We start from the raw sequence: 20,462 nt of genomic DNA on the forward strand, positions 1-20,462 counted from the left end.
CCCGTCTGTAGTCACACTCCGTCTGTAGTCACACTCCATCTGTAGTCACACTCCGTCTGTAGTCACACTCCGTCAGTAGTCACACTCCGTCAGTAGTCACACTCCGTCAGTAGTCACACTCCGTCTGTAGTCACACTCCGTCTGTAGTCACACTCCGTCGACTCCATCTGTAGTCACACTCCGTCTGTAGTCACACTCCGTCAGTAGTCACACACTCCGTCAGTAGTCACGCTTCTCCACTCCGTCAGTAGTCACACGATCCGTCTGTAGTCCCCTCCGTCTGTAGTCACACTCCGTCTGTAGTCACACTCCGTCTGTAGTCACACTCCGTCAGTAGCCACACTCCATCTGTAGTCACACTCCGTCTGTAGTCACACTCCGTCAGTAGCCACACTCCATCTGTAGTCACACTCCGTCTGTAGTCACACTCCGTCAGTATTCACACTCCGTCAGTAGTCACACTCACACTCCGTCAGTAGTCACACTCCGTGATCTGACAGGACGGAGACACGCAGCTCTGCTCACCTGCAGCTCCTGCCGCTGTGATGCGGCGGTGAACGGAGCAAATCACACACTTCAAGTCCGATCATCACCCTTAGCTATTTTAATTACCTAACCTATAATTAACTACCTAAACTAGTTATAAATATGTTTATTTTTACTGTCGGCCGGGTCACTCATTACTGGATCAGCTGCTGCATGAAACAGACACTGACGCTGTCCGAAGAGAGGGAGGAAAAAGAGAGGCTCCGTGTATTTTATTATTATAATATATAGATTCGTTATTCATTTGTTTTAAAGCTCAATAAATAACAAAGAAGACCTTTAACCGGCACTTTTATAATTTTGTCGGAAGATTTAAACTTTAATACACGTTGACTGGCGAAAAACTCTGCCCGGTTCCCTCGGCCCCCACCGCGGAGAATAAACAGAAGGGCAACCATGACAACCATGCTTCTTCGCTGCTTTTGTGGAGGAAGTTACAGCGCCACGTACAGGCTCCTGTATATGTACTGCAGCTTCTCCAGCGGTTGGAGCTAAACGGAGCGGTCTCGTGTGGGCAGACACTATCCAGATAACTATTGCGTGTGGACGGAAGCTTGTTTGCGATTGCGTTTGCGTTAATCCTATGCGTTTAGCCGTTTTCGTCCTTGTGTGGCCGGGGTCTAAGTATCTGAGTGTTTAAGTGTCCTAGTGTTAAAGTGTCTGAGTGTTAAAGTGTCTGAGTGTTTAAGTGTCCTAGTGTTTAAGTATCTGAGTGTTTAAGTGTCCTATTGTTAAAGTGTCTGAGTGTTAAAGTGTCCTAGTGCTGGAGTGTCCTAATGTTTAAGTGTCTGAGTGTTTAAGTTTCCTAGTATTTAAGTGTCTGAGTGTTTAAGTGTCCTAGTCTGAAAGTGTCTGAGTGTTTAAGTGTCTGATTGTTTCAGTGTCCTAGTGTTTAAGTGTCCCAGTGTTTAAGTGTCTGAGTGTTTAAGTATCCTAGTGTTAAAGTGTCTGAGTATTTAAGTGTCCTAGTGTTAATGTGTCTGATTGTTTAAGTGTCCTAGTGTTTAAGTGTCCTAGTGTTAGAGTGTCCTAATGTTTAAGTGTCTGAGTGTTTAAGTGTCCTAGTGTTTAAGTGTCTGAGTGTTTCAGTGTCCTAGTGTTTAAGTGTCCTAGTGTTAGAGTGTCCTAGTGTTAAAGTGTCTGCATGTTTAAGTGTCCTAGTGTTAGTGTCCTAGTCTTAAAGTGTCCTAATGTTAAAGTGTCCGATTGTTTAAGTGTCCGAGTGTTTAAGTGTCCTAGTGTCCTAGTGTTAGATTGTCCTAGTGTTTAAGTGTCCTAGTGTTAAAGTGTCTTAGTGTTAAAGTGTCTGAGTGTTTAAGTGTCCTAGTGTTTAAGTATCCTAGTGTTTAAGTGTCCTAGTGTTAAAGTGTCCTAGTGTTAAAGTGTCTGAGTGTTTAAGTGTCCTAGTGTTTAAGTGTCCTAGTGTTAGTGTCCTAGTGTTAAAGTATCAGTGTTAAAGTGTCTGAGTGTTTAAGTGTCCTAGTGTTTAAGTATCTGAGTGTTTAAGTGTCCTAGTGTTTAAGTATCTGAGTGTTTAAGTGTCCTAGTGTTTAAGTGTCTGAATGTTTAAGTGTCCTAGTGTTAGTGTCCTAGTCTTAAAGTGTCCTAATGTTAAAGTGTCCGATTGTTTAAGTGTCCGAGTGTTTAAGTGTCCTAGTGTCCTAGTGTTAGATTGTCCTAGTGTTTAAGTGTCCTAGTGTTAAAGTGTCTTAGTGTTAAAGTGTCTGAGTGTTTAAGTATCTGAGTGTTTAAGTGTCCTAGTGTTAAAGTGTCTGAGTGTTTAAGTGTCCTAGTGTTTAAGTGTCTGAATGTTTAAGTGTCCTAGTGTTAGTGTCCTAGTCTTAAAGTGTCCTAATGTTAAAGTGTCCGATTGTTTAAGTGTCCGAGTGTTTAAGTGTCCTAGTGTCCTAGTGTTAGATTGTCCTAGTGTTTAAGTGTCCTAGTGTTAAAGTGTCTTAGTGTTAAAGTGTCTGAGTGTTTAAGTATCCTAGTGTTTAAGTGTCCTAGTGTTAAAGTGTCCTAGTGTTTAAGTGTCCTAGTGTTTAAGTGTCCTAGTGTTAGTGTCCTAGTGTTAAAGTATCAGAGTGTTAAAGTGTCCTGGTGTTTAAGTGTCTGAGTGTTTAAGTGTCCTAGTGTTTAAGTATCTGAGTGTTTAAGTGTCCTAGTGTTTAAGTATCTGAGTGTTTAAGTGTCCTAGTGTTAAAGTGTCTGAGTGTTTAAGTGTCCTAGTGTTAAAGTGTCTGAGTGTTAAAGTGTCTGAGTGTTTAAGTGTCCTAGTGTTAAAGTGTCTGAGTGTTTAAGTGTCCTAGTGTTTAAGTGTCTGAGTGTTGAAGTGGCCGTCCGAGGCCGTGGCGTATTTCCATTACAGTTTAGGACCTGGGGTAGCAACGCAGTGTAGGCGGGGCGATCGGCTTCACATTTTGAGTTGTTCCGTCGAGCTCCCGCTGGATTTTATCATCCCCAATGAGATGAAGGAACGTCGTCACCTCCTCGGTCGACCACGGTGTGCTTTTCTTATTAGACGTAGCCATTTTTGTAGCTCCAAAATGCTGTGTATAAAAATGCTGCAAGCTTGCTTCTAAATATATATGCGACGCTAGGGATGAACTCGCGCGCGATCTTGTGACGATTCTCTCTGACCAATCAGCAGTCGAGAGTGTTGACGTCACTAGTTCAGCCCTGGCCCTGGTCTGAGGGAACCACGACTTTATGGGGCCGGAAAAAGAGGGAAAAAGTACCCGCTAGCCGGTACTAGGCTATATGGAAAGGCCACCGAAAACTGGCCTGGCCGCTTGAGGACGGTTAAGGACGCTTAAACGGTGCTACCCGCTGCAGTGGAAATGCGCCATAAGTGTCCTAGTGTTAAAGTGTCTGAGTATTTAAGTGTCCTAATGTTAAAGTGTCTGATTGTTTAAGTGTCCTAATGTTAAAGTGTCCTATTGTTAAAGTGTCTGAGTTTTAAAGTGTCCTAGTGTTAAAGTGTCTGAGTGTTTAAGTGTCCTAGTGTTAAAGTGTCTGATTGTTTAAGTGTCCTAATGTTAAAGTGTCTGATTGTTTAAGTGTCCTAATGTTAAAGTATCCTATTGTTAAAATGTCTGAGTTTTAAAGTTTCCCAGTGTTAAAGTGTCCTAGTGTTAAAGTGTCTGAGTGTTAAAGTGTCCTAGTGTTAAAGTGTCTGAGTGTTTAAGTGTCCTAGTGTTAAAGTGTCTGGGTGTTTAAGTATCCTATTGTGAAAGTGTCTGAGTTTTAAAGTTTCCCAGTGTTAAAGTGTCCTATTGTTAAAGTGTCTGAGTGTTAAAGTGTCCTAGTGTTAAAGTGTCTGAGTGTCCTAGTGTTAAAGTGTCTGAGTGTTTAAGTGTCCTAGTGTTAAAGTGTCTGGGTGTTTAAGTGTCCTAGTGTTAAAGGCGCATCAATGTTTTTCTCTTAATTCCGTAAGCCCAAGTTCCCGAGTTTCTTGTGGTTTAAAGTTTATTAATGAATAAACGATAATAAATATTGCATGTTGATAAACCTTTTTTAATGAAGAAACCAATTCATTGTTAAAAAAAAAATATATATATTTTCAAAATAAAACACCGAAATTAACTGGAAATAAACAAATAAACAATAGAAAAGACAATGTTTGTATTTCACCACTTAAATAATCAACAGTAAAATATTAACAGGTTATTAACTCACACTTTGACGAGTGTCTTTGGCTTTCTCCTTTTCCAATCCTCTTCAATAATAATACAAATAATAATAACAATAACATGCCGCTTGAATAATTTATTTTATATATGTCAACATCATCAGGGATTCTTGCACAGACTGAGCTATAACAATAGAAAGGTATGAACACACACAGGTATAAACATACAGGTATGAACACACAGGTATGAACGTCACACAGGTATGAACACACAGGTATGAACACACAGGTATGAACACACAGGTATGAACACACAGGTATGAGCACACAGGTATGAGCACACAGGTATGAACACACAGGTAGTAATCAGCGAACCGCTTCAACACGTGTATTTCGGTGTATTCACGGCATTCATATTGTTATTCTACAGTATTGTTGTTTTATAGTTATTTGTTAATGTAACCCAATTTGTGTTCTTTGAAATTGAAAAGGATATCGCATTGTGTTTGTTACTTTCGTTGCATTTGTAAATGTCTTAAGTGTAATTTGGCTTGGCTTTCTATTTATGGACATGCTTTTATTTTGAAGGAGAGGTAGCGCTGTTGACAGGAAGTTGTTGTTGCTATGGAAACAAAGTGAGAGAGATTAACGGAGAAAAGTAATATCTACATATAAAGACGGAGAAAGTAAACGATAACGTTGATGGTTAAGTGTTAGCACCCCGAAGAGGCTCAAGCTCTGACGTTGATATTGGAGATTTCAATAAATTCAATTTGAAAAAAAACTGGGAAAAAACAAACAAAACGAATATCCGAATAACGAAATTGAAACCCGAATAGTACTCCAACGAACGAATATTCGGGTACAGCCCTAGTATGAACACACACAGGTATAAACACACAGGTATAAACACACAGGTATAAATGCGGACAGGTGGAAATGCAGGAGTTGCTGCATAGTGTTCTCGTGTGATCCAATGTGGAAAAGAGTCTTTCCCGAAAATAAATCTGACCGAACAGGAAGTCTCTGAGTCCTACAGGAAGTCTCTGAGTCCAGCAGGAAGTCTCTGAGTCCTGCAGGAAGTCTCTGAGTCCTACAGGAAGTCTCTGAGTCCTACAGGAAGTCTCTGAGTCCTACAGGAAGTCTCTGAGTCCTACAGGAAGTCTCTGAGTCCAGCAGGAAGTCTCTGAGTCCTGCAGGAAGTCTCTGAGTCCTACAGGAAGTCTCTGAGTCCAGCAGGAAGTCTCTGAGTCCAACAGGAAGTCTCTGAGTCCAGCAGGAAGTCTCTGAGTCCTACAGGAAGTCTCTGAGTCCTGCAGGAAGTCTCTGAGTCCTACAGGAAGTCTCTGAGTCCTACAGGAAGTCTATGAGTCCAGCAGGAAGTCTCTGAGTCCAGCAGGAAGTCTCTGAGTCCAGCAGGAAGTCTTTGAGTCCTGCAGGAAGTCTCTGAGTCCTACAGGAAGTCTCTGAGTCCTGCAGGAAGTCTCTGAGTCCTGCAGGAAGTCTCTGAGTCCTACAGGAAGTCTCTGAGTCCTCAGGAAGTCTATGAGTCCTGCAGGAAGTCTCTGAGTCCTGCAGAAAGTCTCTGAGTCCTACAGGAAGTCTCTGAGTCCTACAGGAAGTCTCTGAGTCCTGCAGGAAGTCTCTGGTTTAAGAGCAGCCGCACTCGTCCACGATCATGTTCTGGATGTCCTTCTTGATGATCTTCTGCTCCTCGTTGTAGTACAGCATGGACATGGCTCTGAGCCGTGTGGGGACGCAGCAGGACCGGATGTTCTGGAAGGGCCCGTGGCCGCGCATGCGGTAGTGGTTGATGACGGTGGAGTGGAAGGACAGCGCCGAGCCGCTGAAGCTCGACATGTGGTTTGGACATTCCCCCTCGCAGTAGTTGGCGTGGTAACCGGACGGTGCGATGATCCAGTCGTTCCAGCTGATGTCTTTGAAGTTTACGTAGAACTGACGTTTGCAGCAGACGCGGATCTTCCCGTCACATTCCAGCCCGCGTCTGACCCGCCGCTGCGCAGCCTCCTCTACAGCTCGCAGCGCCACCATGAGGAAGGGTCGGTGGGACTGGTCCCGCCCTCCGGCCCGCTCGCTGGCCGTCAGCACCGCTGTGACTCCGGCCTCGCTGCAGAGCGGACAGACGACCCGCAGCCTCAGCGCTCCGCCGCCGCCCGACAGCAGAGTCTGGATGCTGCGAGACACGGCGAGCTTGTGCCAGCCGCTGCGACGGACATCCACCATCTTATCCGAAACACACTCCTCTTCCTCACCCTCCTGATGAAGCTGCAGCGACACTTTCCCTTTCCATCGGGTTCCCTTCGAAATCTTCAGGAAGATCCAGATGTTGGCCTGTTCCACCACCGCTGAGCCGCCCTCTGCTGAAAGGTTGAAGGTCACGGAGTTCAGAGAGCCTCCTGCAGGGGGAGCACAACAACAGCTTCAGATTATTAACCCACAATCACTGATGAACATGTTTCTCCTTCCTCTCACTTCCCCTCTCTGAGTCAGAGTAAACCCTGAGCAGAGTCTTACAGGTGCAGCCTGCAGGTCTCTGGCCGTTTCTCAATCTCGAGGATACTGGCTTCCAAGCCAATATTTCAAGGATGCTACGTCATCGAGTGCTGCCGAAGGACTGTTCCAATCTCCAGCATACTTGGAATTCCACCGAGGCCGCGTCCTTGGTTTGGGGGAAATTTCGAGGCTGCACATGGGTAGACTTCGCGTCCTTAAAATCCCCACAATGCTTTGCGCACGGACCAATTTCAAAAACCCTTGCGGAGAATGGCTGAACCGACGCAGCACACATTGAAATGTAAGTATATAGTGGCGTAGAACATGTGTTGGTAAATGTGTTACATTGTTATCACCGATAATGTGTTCCGTGAAAGTAAAGCAAGTTCATAATTAGATAGACATCGTGAGGTATTTATTTTCGGTACAGTTTATGTTGAAACCGTTAGAGAGAGTGGCACACTTGTTAGCCTGTTCCATTATTCTTCGTTTTCCGAAGCCGTGGCTTGGAAGCATACTTGCTTCGTTTCTGAAGGAAGTGACTTGGAAGTACGCGACTACCAAGCCAGTATCCTCGAGATTGAGAAACGGCCTCTGTCTCTGCTCCTTTATAAACTCCTTTTGGCGGCAGTGGCTCAGTCTGTAGGGACTTGGTCTTGGAACCGAAGGGTCGCCGGTTCACGTCCCGACCGAACCAAAACAAATATAGTAAGCTGGCAGCTGGAGAGGTGCCTCCTGGGCCACTGCCGAGGTGCCATTGATCAAGGCATCTAACCTTGAAACTGCTCCCTGGCACCGGGTACCTGGCAGCCTCTCTGCTCTGCCACCTCTCCTATCTGCATGTGGTTGTGTTTGTGCATGTATACCCTCTGTGTGTGTAATGTGTAAACACAACAGAGTGGAGAAAGAAATGTCCCTGTGAGGGATTCATAAAGTATGTCTTCTTCTTCTAAACTCAGACATCTCTGCAGATGTTATATACAAATCATAATTGCATTAATAATTGATCTGAGAGAAACTGACATCTTGACGATAATTAATGATGAAATAAAGAATTTGTGAACTTGTTGAATTTGTCTGGAGGAGGCGACCCCGCCCCCCTCTTTGTGTCTGAATGAATGGACAAAGACATGTCGTTAACAGAAACAGCATGAACAGAGCTGCCTCTAAATATACCCAATATGAGCAGAGACACTAAAAAAAGACCTGGTTTCAGGGAATGTTGTTAACAAGGACAGACACACACACACTCTTTGTTTCCTGAATAATTACTGAGGCCCAGTTTGTTTGAATGGGGAGATTATTTACGGCCCAAGACCACTCGGTATGCCCCCCCCCTCGTTACTGTCCCTTAATTTCGGCGAGTCTTTGAGAGAGGTTTTAATGAAATACTCTTCTCAGAGAGAAAACTATTTATAGCACGAACACATTCTGTACATTTATGTAAGCAAACAAGCCGGGGGCTGTGATTGGTCAGTAAATGTTCATAAAAGTAGACCCTAACATCATCACGTTTATTAAATAATTTTATTTTGAAAATCTCTTTCTGTGAGACCTGTTGTATGAATGAATGAAATCATGGAGGGTTGCAGATGAACTCAAAAGACTTTCTTCTGTCGGCTAATATTACTAAATCACCTCCACAGTCTGAGATGATGAACCCTAACACAGACTAGAATAAACAGAACCAGACTGAGTGAGGAAATCTGTAAACAAACTCTGACCTCTTTTTGTGAATGAGCTGATAATAGAGCGCACAGACAAAGGTCTCTAAAGCAGCTGATGGTCAGAGTCTGATTCAACGCAACCACTAACTCTGCAACCACTAACTCTGCAACCACTAACTCTGCAACCACTAAACTGTAGCTGTTTCCCCGACTCAGACTGCAAGGAATCTGGGTGTGACGCTAGATAACAACCTGTCCTTCACTGCAAACATCGCTGCTACAACCCGCTGCTGCAGATACACGCTTTACAACATCAGGAAGATGCGTCCCCAGCTGACACAGAAAGCGACTCAGGTTCTGGTCCAGGCTCTCGTCATCTCACGCCTAGACTACTGCAACTCCCTCCTGGCTGGTCTACCTGCATGTGCCATCCGACCTCTGCAGCTCATCCAGAATGCAGCGGCTCGTCTGGTCTTCAACCTTCCTAAATTTCCCCACACCACTCCGCTCCTCCGCTCCCTTCACTGGCTTCCGGTAACTGCTAGAATCCACTTCAAGACACTGGTACTTGCTACCATGCTGCGAATGGATCTGGCCCTTCGTACATCCAGGACATGGTTAAACCGTACACCCCAGCGCGTGCACTACGCTCTGCATCAGCCAAACGGCTCGCTGCACCCTCGCTGCGAGGGGGACCCAAGTTCCCATCAGCAGAAACACGTGGGTTTGCTATCCTGGCTCCAAGATGGTGGAATGAGCTCCCCATTGACATCAGGACAGCAGATAGCTTACACATCCCTTAACTCTGTACCTCTGCATCCCTTAACTCTGTACCTCTGCATCCCTTAACTCTGTACCTCTACATCCCTTAACTCTGTACCTCTGCATCCCTTAACTCTGTACCTCTGCATCCCTTAACTATGTACCCCTGCATCCCTTAACTCTGTACCTCTGCATCCCTTAACTCTGTACCTCTGCATCCCTTAACTCTGTACCTCTGCATCCCTTAACTCTGTACCTCTGCATCCCTTAACTCTGTACCTATGCATCCCTTAACTATGTACCCCTGCATCCCTTAACTCTGTACCCCTGCATCCCTTAACTCTGTACCTCTGCATCCCTTAACTCTGTACCCCTGCATCCCTTAACTCTGTACCCCTGCATCCCTTAACTCTGTACCCCTGCATCCCTTAACTCTGTACCTCTGCATCCCTTAACTCTGTACCTCTGCACCCCTTAACTCTGTACCTCTGCATCCCTTAACTCTGCACCCCTGCATCCCTTAACTCTGTAGCTTTGCATCCCTTAACTCTGTACCTCTGCATCCCTTAACTCTGTACCCCTGCATCCCTTAACTATGTACCCCTGCATCCCTTAACTCTGTACCTCTGCATCCCTTAACTCTGTACCTCTGCATCCCTTAACTCTGTACCTCTGCATCCCTTAACTCTGTACCTCTGCATCCCTTAACTCTGTAGCTTTGCATCCCTTAACTCTGTGGCCTCACCTGGCCCTGTGTTGGCCTCACCTCACCTGGCTCTGTGTTGGCCTCACCTGGCCCTGTGTTGGCCTCACCTGGCTCTGTGTTGGCCTCACCTGGCTCTGTGTTGGCCTCACCTGGCTCTGTGTTGGCCTCACCTGGCTCTGTGTTGGCCTCACCTGGCTCTGTGTTGGCCTCACCTGGCTCTGTGTTGGCCTCACCTGGCTCTGTGTTGGCCTCACCTGGCTCTGTGTTGGCCTCACCTGGCTCTGTGTTGGCCTCACCTGGCTCTGTGTTGGCCTCACCTGGCCCTGTGTTGGCCTCACCTGGCCCTGTGTTGGCCTCACCTGGCTCTGTGTTGGCCTCACCTGGCTCTGTGGTGGCCTCACCTGGCTCTGTGTTGGCCTCACCTGGGCCCTGTGTTGGCCTCACCTGGCTCTGTGTTGGCCTCACCTGGCTCTGTGTTGGCCTCACCTGGCTCTGTGTTGGCCTCACCTGGCTCTGTGTTGGCCTCACCTGGCTCTGTGTTGGCCTCACCTGGCTCTGTGTTGGCCTCACCTGGCTCTGTGTTGGCCTCACCTGGCCCTGTGTTGGCCTCACCTGGCCTGTGCTGTGTTGGCCTCACCTGGCTCTGTGTTGGCCTCACCTGGCTCTGTGTTGGCCTCACCTGGCTCTGGTTGGCCTCACCTGGCTCTGTGTTGGCCTCACCTGGCCTGTGTGGCCTCACCTGGCTCTGTGTTGGCCTCACCTGGCTCTGTGTTGGCCTCACTGGATCGTGTTGGCCTCACCTGGCCCTGTGTTGGCCTCACCTGGCTCTGTGTTGGCCTCACCTGGCCCTCGTGTTGGCCTCACCTGGCTCTGTGTTGCCTCACCTGGCTCTGTGTTGGCCTCACCTGGCTCTGTGTTGGCCTCACCTGGCCCTGTGTTGGCCTCACCTGGCTCTGTGTTGGCCTCACCTGGCTCTGTGTTGGCCTCACCTGGCTCTGTGTTGGCCTCACCTGGCTCTGTGTTGGCCTCACCTGGCTCTGTGTTGGCCTCACCTGGCTCTGTGTTGGCCTCACCTGGCTCTGTGTTGGCCTCACCTGGCTCTGTGTTGGCCTCACCTGGCCCTGTGTTTGCCTCACCTGGCTCTGTGTTGGCCTCACCTGGCTCTGTGTTGGCCTCACCTGGCTCTGTGTTGGCCTCACCTGGCCCTGTGTTGGCCTCACCTGGCTCTGTGTTGGCCTCACCTGGCTCTGCGAAGGCGATGATCTCAGAGGGGGGTTCAGAAGGTGTTTGGGCCCCGGGGACGTCCTCCTGGATCTCCACGCTGCCGTCCTCAGCCACTCGGCCGACCTGCAGCTTCCTGATGGCGTTGAGCAAGGCAGCACGAGGCACCGGCTGCGTGAGGTTGGGCCGAGTGCTCAGGTGCAGCATGTTGAGGATGTGAAGCTTCACTGCCTCCACTATCTCTTCCTGTCCGCCCGACGAAGACGAGTTCTTCTTCATCAGAGCGCAGGAAGGACAGACCGGCGCCACGTCCACCTCCGGACCCGACGACACCTCCGGACCTGGAGACACCGTCGGAGACGCGTCAGCGAGAAGCACGAAGGCCATGAAGAAGAAGACAGAAAACTGAGACGCCATGACGGGCTGCAACCCCGACAGATATCTGGAGCAGAGGAGACGATATCTGAGGAGACGATATCTGAGGAGACGATATCTGAGGAGACGATACCAGAGGAGACGATATCTGAGGAGACGATACCAGAGGAGACGATATCAGAGGAGACGATATCTGAGGAGACGATACCAGAGGAGACGATATCTGAGGAGACGATACCAGAGGAGACGATATCTGAGGAGACGATACCAGAGGAGACGATATCTGAGGAGACGATACCAGAGGAGACGATACCAGAGGAGACGATACCAGAGGAGACGATACCAGAGGAGACGATATCTGCAGTCAGAGGTGAATCTCTTACGGTAGCAGAAATACAGAATCAGAGTGAAATCAGAAATCCTCCCGGACTGTCAGCAAAGCTCTAAAGTTATTTGAATCTTGTCTGAGTTGCCCGGTCTTAATGTATCTGGTGCTGATGGTCCTGATGGTCTGTTGGCTCTGATGGTCCTGATTGTTCTGGTGGAGCTGAATGAACACCGAGTGCAGGGTCACTCTACTCTCCCTCTCGCTCTGTTTCTGTAATTATACCTCTCCGCTGATCCCTCCCTCCACACACAGAGGTATTCCCTGTGATTCTCACACACACACACACACACACACACACACACACACACACACACACACACACACACACACACACACACACACACACACACACACACACACACACACACACACACACACACACACACACACACACACACACTGTGAGTAAAGTCTCTCAGAATATCTCAGGACTGTTTGTGGTGTTTCCTCCTGAATGAACGTCACGACAAAAGAGGAGGAGGAAGGAGGGAAGAGGAGGACGAGAGAGTGTCCCTGATTCATTCATACCACACACACACACACACACACACACACACACACACACACACACACACACACACACACACACACACACACACACACACACACACACACACACACACACACACACACACACACACACACACACACACACCAGTGACTCAGCACAGCGTCATGATCGCCTCACGTGGAGGAGAAACTCTGTTGGTGTGAAATGTATTTACCCAATACTTTGTTGTTACGATCAGAATCCTGCACTCAGCAGATGGAGCGCGCACACACACACACACACACACACACACACACACACACACACACACACACACACACACACACACACACACACACACACACACACACACACACACACACACACACACACACACACACACACACACACACACACACACACACACACTCTCTGTGACATCAGCACGCCCTCTGCTGGTGGGAGGCAGGTGTTACAGCTTCCTCTTCACCTGAGCCTGTGATGAGTTTGATGATGACACTGCAGGAAGTGACTTAGAGACACAGTAGAGAAACTGGTAACAATGTGGAGTTGTTTAATATGTATTATTGTAGAGTTATTTAATATGTATTAATGTAAAGTTGATTAATATGTATTAATGTAAAGTTGATTAATATGTATTCCTGGTTGTCAATGGTCCAGATATAATCTTCATGTCGTTTTTGTTTTTATGATTTTTGCTGTTTGTTGTCGTTCAGCAGATTTTACATCACTGTTTACTGGAGGGGTTAATACACACACACACACACACACACACACACACACACACACACACACACACACACACACACACACACCACACACACACACACACACACACACACACACACACTCGCTCACACCTCCCCCTCCCGTCTCTCTCGGTAATCCGGTCTCTCTGCAGTCATCATGGCGGAAATCAAGACGGGGATCTTCGCGAAGAACGTGCAGAAACGGCTGAACCGCGCGCAGGAGAAGGTGAGGGGGACCGGGAGAAAGGGGGGAGAAACGGGGAAAAACGGGTGGAACGGGAGGACCGGGAGGAACCGGGGGTTTAGGGGGATGGAGAGACAGATGGATGCGCTGCGGGCCTCCTCTCTCTCTGCTCATATATGTTAGGGCTATAGGCTATTATATATATATTATATTATATTATATTATATATTTCATCGACATCTCTGCTGTTCATTAACACCGGATCTGTACCGAGAGCCTGACGTCACGATACGTTCATTTCACCTCCGTAAAAACCGTTAAATCATCATAAACTGACGGAGCTTTGTGATTGGCTGAACAGACCGACCTCTTCAGTAACACCTCGTGATGACGTCATGCGGATGAATGATCAATGTATATGAAGATATTCTGAGTTTATATTTAAATAAATGACGTGCTCCTGAGCCAAGGTGGGGGGGGGGGGGCGTGATGACGTCAGACACTTGAGAGCTGAGAGCGTCAGTGTGTTGTCATAATACTATATTATTATTACATTACATTATTACTAGGGCTGTCTATGGAAGCAAACAAGAGACAGAAGTATTTGAATTTTATTAGACACCAAATTTATAGCATTGAAAATATTTACTTTGAAAATCATGTATCTGAATTTTTTTGCTCCGAATTTATCTATGTGAAATAAAAATGTAACAATTCAAGTTAAAAAAATTTGAATAGTCAAATTCAGATCCCAAAAATTCAAGTGAAAACAATTCGAATGCACAATTTCGGTGTTAAAAAATGAGACGTCAAAAATGTCGGTGTTTAAAATTCGATGTCCAAAATTGCGATGCAACGTCATCCGGGCTACTCAGACAGGATAAGCAATCGAGCCCGAATACAATCAAACCGACTTCTGGCCTATCAGAGCCAAGCGGCAAACTCCGGGACAGAGTGCGGTGAAGCCCAATGCTGAAAACTGTAGGCGATGGATGCAGATGGGAGCAATTCCCGTAGACCAACTTAACATCAGACAATGAACATGTTTCTAGCCTGGATCCACAAACACACATTCTCTATATTTAGATTCCCCTTCATGACCAGTGTTGGGTGTAAGGCGTTACAAAGGTAACGGAGTTACAGTAATATATTACTTTTTGCTGTAACGAAGTAATGTAACGCATTACTAATGAAATGTGGGTAATATATTACCCACAATGCTCAGTAACGCAGGTACAACACATTCTAACCCGGAATTAAATGGTGTTTTGTTTTTTAAGAATGTACTAACATAGCGAGACATCCCGACACCAGAGACAACTTGTGGGGGTAGATTAGTAAACCTGGTGTTTACCCTTCAGGCTTCGCGTCGGGATCTTCGGGCAGTTGAATGTTATGCACCCTCTATTCAAAAAAGAGAACGGAGCGAAAAATACTAACAACAAATTGTGTCAGGTGCTCGTGACCTGCTCCGCTGCGCGTGCATCGTTTCAAAGTATTTCCACAGCAGTGACACACATCTGTGGAAGCACTTTGAAATGATGCTCCGCTGCGCGTGCATCGTTCCAAAGTGCTTCCACAGCAGTGACACACATCTGTGGATAATCCTTTATACGAACATGGTTAAAGCAGCCATCACTAAACGCCAGCAACACTGCCTCTACTGCAGACAGTAGCAACAGGTCAGATGGGGACATCACGTGACCCTCCGTTGTGGACACTAGCTTACTCCCGCCTGACTCGCCGCCCTCGCACCCGGAGCAGCAGTCTTCGTCGCCCGAAACTACGCCGCCCCTCTGCGGCCCGCAGGTGCCAGGATACAGAGCCTGCCCAGGTATATCTAAACAAGTGCCCGCCTGTACAGTGGGGTTAGGCGGTCATCTTGCAGCTTTGCAGTATACAAATAGACAAGGGCTAGAATATTCATGTGGAAATAGATTCATATTCTGCCTGTAGAAATGTTGGGTCAAACACAATGCACACAATAGCACAGATGCCTTCACCACGAATGGCTACAGAAAGATCTCATATCCCGAGCTTATCAACGAGCTAATGTTGCAGCTGAAATGTTCTCCAGGTCACAAAGCCAACCTCACATGATGATGATGTGATCCAGTTTTCAAGCACAGTAAATGTTCTCTTCCCAGAGTATATGATGGGACCAAAGTGATGATTAGTACATGGTTTTAATAATACTTTAGCTTTTCAATGTTTGCCATTTCAAACTATGAGCTGGTTCAAATCATATGTGCCTTGATTTACAAAATGTTCTCATTTCTTTTATCAGTAGCTTTGAAGCTGTTGTGCTTTTCTTTGCCACAGTCCACTTTGGACTATATGAGATATGTCAGGATTGGACTTTTAACTCACTTGAAATGTTCTCACTTGCTTGGTTTCAAAACATAACAAAGGCCATCATCTGTTCATTGGGACCATCAATGCTATTTTTCATTGCTGTTGCCACTATTGCTCATGTAAACCTACTGCTGCGCCCCCTGTAACCTCAGAGGCACCCTGAGTCATTTGTTCTGGAGCCGGGCCTGCACATGGCCATATACTAAACACACTACAGAGCCCATTCTGTGTCCTGTTAGTGTTTACTTCCTGTCTGTCTTCTTCTGGTGATTTATCTGACGTCCAGCGCTCCATCTTTTAACCTCTTTTCCTTTCTCTTTCTGGATCCTCCTTAGTGACCTTCATCATAGTCCTTGACAGCGGTCTGTACTACTGGATTAACAACGAGTCACATGTTAAGAATTTACTATCAGAATGGAGTATTCAACTAAGCCGTGTAATACAAGTTGTTAGTAGCCTTAATGGCCTACACAGTTGTTATGCCATACACAGGGCCGGCCCTAGACATTTTGGTGCCCTAGGCGAGATTATGATTTGGTGCCCCCCCCCCCGCCCCTCCAAGCAATACACAATAGAATATATAAAGAATAAATGACAAATCTCTACAAAAGACCAATACACTACAACAACTGAAACGTATTGACATGTTGGTAATATACATAAAGAAGGTTTCAAATGTATTCATTATTGTATGAACATGTTTTAATTGGGGGGTGGACATCACATCCTCTAGGGGGGTCCGGGGGTTTGCCCCCCCGGAAAGATTTGTTTTAACATTTGAAAGTAAAATGCTTCAATCTGGAGCACTTTGGGCAGAATGACTAGAGGCTATAAATGACTTTGATTTGTTGTTTAAATAGGGGGCCTACAAAACCTATCAGCCCCAGGGCCTGATGGCAGGTTAAGGCGGGCTTGACTGAGAGTCCTTTACCTCACTGAGCTGTAGTTATCAGCCTCAATCCAACAACAATCCGCGGTACCGATGCATGCTCGCCCTCTCTCTCTCTCTCTCTCTCTTGCTCGCTCGGAGGCTCTCTCTCACTGGCTGTGAGCTGCGGGCACCTGATAAGTCAACATCCCCCACTTACATCACCCATCATACAGGGCAAATGCAAAATGTTGCCGGCCCGGGGTGCAAATGGTGTTTACTTTATTCAATTATTAATGTAAATGTATTACATCAAGGGCAGAAAATTAGGCAGAATACAAATTTAAAATGAATTAAATTATTTTTTTATTATTATTTTCTTTCTCCCAGCGCAGCACCCCTCCAGATCTGGCGCCCTAGGCGACCGGCTAGTTCGCCAGTGCCTTGGGCCGGCCCTGGCTATACACATCGCCCTTCACTGGATGTATAATGAGCTGCACTAAACTACATTTTAGCATTTAAAATGCCTAGCCATTCTTTTGCGGTTATTTTGGTAAAGTAACTCAAAAGTAATGTAACTCATTACATTTCAGAGACAGTAATGTAACTTATTACTTTCAAAAGACAGTAATAAGTAATATGTAATATATTATTTATTTATTTAACAGGGACAGTGCACATTAATGAACATTTCTGTAAACGTGCCAGAGTTAGCCAAGAGGCTATTTTTCATCTGTAGTCCCTGGACAGATTTTAAAAGTCATCCTAAAACACATTTCATTTTAAACAAGTAAATACAATACATTTAAAACATGCAACAGACATTACTGGGATACTTAAATAAAACAATTTAAAATACAGAACATTAAAACTAAACAAAAGAACATGTTAAAACACAGGCATTGGGTTGTGAGGAGCAGGAGATTGGGTCAGTGTTGGCAGAGCTGATTCCTCACTAACCAGGTTTTGAGTTGGGATTGAAATAATGTGAATGTGGTCTGGTCTCTGATTGGAGGTGGGATTGAGTTCCATCGCTGAGCAGCTTTAACAGAAAATGAAGACTGACTGAAAGAACTTTTTCTGAGTGGAATAATGCAATTACATTACATTATTACATTTTAGAAGTAACTTGCCCAACACTGATCATGACAACGGGACTGCTGCTCCTAGCTCCTCTCTGCTGCTCCTAGCTCCTCTCTGCGGCTCCTAGCTCCTCTCTGCGGCTCCTAGCTCCTCTCTGCTGCTCCTAGCTCCTCTCTGCTAGCTCCGTTAGCTCCGTTAGCTCCGTGATGCTACAGCGGCTCAGCTCATGAGGAGAACACTACTTGAACTCGGCCGTGTTTGTAGTGTTGGTTCCTGGTGGACTATTCGTCATGCAAATATAGGATTTATCTGCGGTTGAAACAGACCGTCCATGAATGCAGTTTCTTCGGTAAGTCAACCCTGCCTACTTTATGTTATGTTACTGGTGTTTTTATTAAGCTAACGTTAATGAATGTTTATAGTCCAGCAGCAAGTCCTCAAAAAAGGCTTTAGTTTTCCAGATACCCCTACCCGAGGTAGAACAAATGACAACAATGATTTTTCTTATCTTTAGGGTCTCCCATTAATGAAATTGATTGTTGTCAAATTTTATTTTGGGGGAAAAATGTTTTTTTGGTTGTTCTTTAGAACTACCCCAATCCCTGAAAAAGAGCCAAATTAGACCAGGCCGAATGTGGGAAAGGTGACAAGAAAGCCCATAACTTGAGAATGACCACTCTTTTCCTCTTCAGATGTGCTGAGGTATGAACCAGGTGGCTGTCCTACACCACCAAATAGTCAGACAATTATTTAACTAAAGAAATACTGAATTATAGTCCTGTAGACTTAGCTTGAGTTTAGACGGAAATTGTACTTTTTGGTGATAGGAACATAGGACTCCATCACTTTTCTCTCATTTATCAGAGAAACAGAAATCCCTAAAACATATACCATTACTGAATTGTCTAGGGTGCTATTGAACACTAACCAGTAGTTGTATGGAAATATCTGGTACAGTTCTATTGCAAATGAGATTTCTTTAGACATAGGCCTACCTCTTCTCTGAGACAGTCAAATTCCTAATGGGGGAGAAGTGGCATAATAGCCTATAAGTTAAGAATGCTCACTCTGATGGTCATTATATTTGGAGAGGGAAATACCAGGTGGCTGAACTACATCACCAAATAGTCAGAATAAGAGTAACCCAATACAATAAAGTGTATTAGTTCTAAATTGCAAGCCTCTAAAACATAGGTGTAAATAGTACAGGTTTTATTGAAACTTGAACCTTAATTCAAAGTACAGTATACAATTCATCAAATAATTCTGTGAGAATTATAGAATTAATGTGAGAGTATATAGATACTAGAATATAATGTTGAATGTCAGGTTCCTCAGAAACGTTAGGGGACACATGTTGACATTCTGCACAGCAGGTGCAGAGCTCCGTACAGGGAAGGCCAACAGACTGGCACTTTCCACTCTCTCCACACTTTGCATCTTTGCAATACAAGTGAGTAATGTCTCTCACTTCTCTAGGTGCTGGGGTTTTTGTAAATAGCACTGGTTGAATGGCCCCATCTCTGACAATCCACCCCCTGCCAACAGGACTCCATAACAAGGGTTTGGGTTCGGGCTGTGACACCATATCGCTGTCTGAAACATTGCTCTTTACATGTTGTTGAAATGTATCCTCTGTTGGCGGCAGATTTTCCGAGGATTCATCAGTTGTTGATGCAATTATGAACCTCAGTTCATCCAAGTTTGTGCACATCAGTCCAATTTCCTTTTTTCCATATAGCAGAAGCGCAAATTCTCTTGCAACTGGCAAAGACTCTTCCAAGCTGGCAGAGAGTCCAAAATGTCCCAGATCTTTGAGCTCGCTGAGATGGGTCTTGAGTTTGGTGAATGCTGTTGTCTTTCCTATTCTGTACAAACTACTTGTTGTGCCACAGCCAGTGAGTGCATGACATGCAGTAGACAGTTAGACATGTGGTTTCCGCCCAGCTTCAGGACCATCTCTAACTAAACGGCCTCTTTGAGAAATTCCAGTCCGGTTTCCGTTCCACCCACAGCACTGAAACAGCTCTGGTCAGGGTCACAAACGACCTGCTGATGGCGGCTGAACCTGGTTCCCCATCTCTCCTCATCCTCCTGGATCTGACTGCAGCATTCAACACTGTCGGCCATAACATCCTCCTTCAGTGCCTCAAACACACCATCGGACTCTCTGACTCCGCCCTGAGCTGGTTCCAGTCCTACCTGTCTGGAAGAACAGAGTATGTCTCCTTGGGAGGTGCGAGGTCCCAGACACACCCTGTCACCTGTGGTGTCCCTCAAGGGTCGGTCCTCGGGCCCACTCTGTTCACCCTGTACACTCTTCCCCTTGGCCGTGTCATCAGCCAGCATGGAATATCATTCCATTGCTACGCTGATGACACACAGCTATAAATAAAGACAGACCCTATCCTACATGCATCCTCACTGTCACCATCATCATCACCGTTCCCATCAACATCCTTTAACACCTGCATTGAGGAGATAAAGGCGTGGACGCAACCAAAGTTCCTGCAACTAAATGGCTCCAAAACAGAAGCTATTTTAGTTGGCACCTTAAACCAGGTCCAGTCATCCCCCATAACCCACATCACCTTTTCTGGCCAAAACATACCCCTCTCCACAGCAGTTACCAACCTGGGTGTAAGATTTTACCGACATCCGACCTTTGACACCCACATCAAACACCTGGTCCATGCCTTTGTTTCCTCAAGGCTTGACTATTGTAACGCTCTCCTCATCGGGACTCCTAGTGGGAGCCTTCAGAAGCTCCAATATGTACAGAACAGTGCCCCTAGGATCCTGATGAGGGTGAGAAAGTACAACCACATCACACCCGTCCTTCATTCCCTCCACTGGCTTCCTGTCTCATTCAGGATCGCACTACTGACCCATCAGTGCATCC

The 20,462-nt window shown here is 46.0% G+C and overlaps 2 protein-coding genes across 4 annotated transcripts in view; one reads left to right on the forward strand and one right to left on the reverse strand.

Moving 5' to 3' along the window:
* Positions 1-4,929: 4,929 nt before the first annotated feature.
* On the reverse strand, positions 4,930-12,078 carry inhbab (inhibin subunit beta Ab). 2 transcript variants are annotated; one of them, XM_034233344.1, is made up of 2 exons: positions 11,068-12,078; positions 4,930-6,594 (listed from the first exon to the last, which is right to left on the reverse strand). In XM_034233344.1, the coding sequence occupies exons 1-2, from the start codon at positions 11,462-11,464 to the stop codon at positions 5,828-5,830; spliced, it is 1,164 nt and encodes a 387-aa protein (XP_034089235.1). In that variant the 5' UTR covers positions 11,465-12,078; the 3' UTR covers positions 4,930-5,827. The 2 variants fall into 2 exon arrangements, with proteins under 2 accessions (XP_034089235.1, XP_034089233.1); XM_034233342.1 differs by having other exon boundaries at positions 11,047-12,078.
* Positions 12,079-13,162: 1,084 nt separating this feature from the next.
* The window catches only part of amph (amphiphysin), a 56,460-nt gene continuing 49,160 nt past the window's right edge, over positions 13,163-20,462 (forward strand). For both annotated transcript variants that reach the window (XR_004570730.1, XM_034233347.1), the window contains exon 1: positions 13,163-13,296. Coding sequence is in view for 1 of the 2 variants with exons in the window: in XM_034233347.1 (XP_034089238.1) it covers positions 13,228-13,296 (69 nt within the window). In the remaining variant the exon portion in view is untranslated. The remainder of the gene's footprint in view (positions 13,297-20,462) is intronic.

Source organism: Gymnodraco acuticeps, unplaced genomic scaffold, assembly GCF_902827175.1.
Source record: "Gymnodraco acuticeps unplaced genomic scaffold, fGymAcu1.1, whole genome shotgun sequence".
NCBI lineage: Eukaryota > Metazoa > Chordata > Actinopteri > Perciformes > Bathydraconidae > Gymnodraco > Gymnodraco acuticeps.

Coding starts and splice junctions, on each gene's coding strand:
- inhbab (XM_034233342.1), bottom strand. CDS start 11,464: ATGGCGTCTCAGTTTTCTGTCTTCTTCTTCATGGCCTTCGTGCTTCTC. Junction 6,595..11,046: donor TGAGGCCAACACAGAGCCAG/GTGAGGCCAACA, acceptor CTCCCCCTGCAG/GAGGCTCTCTGAACTCCGTG.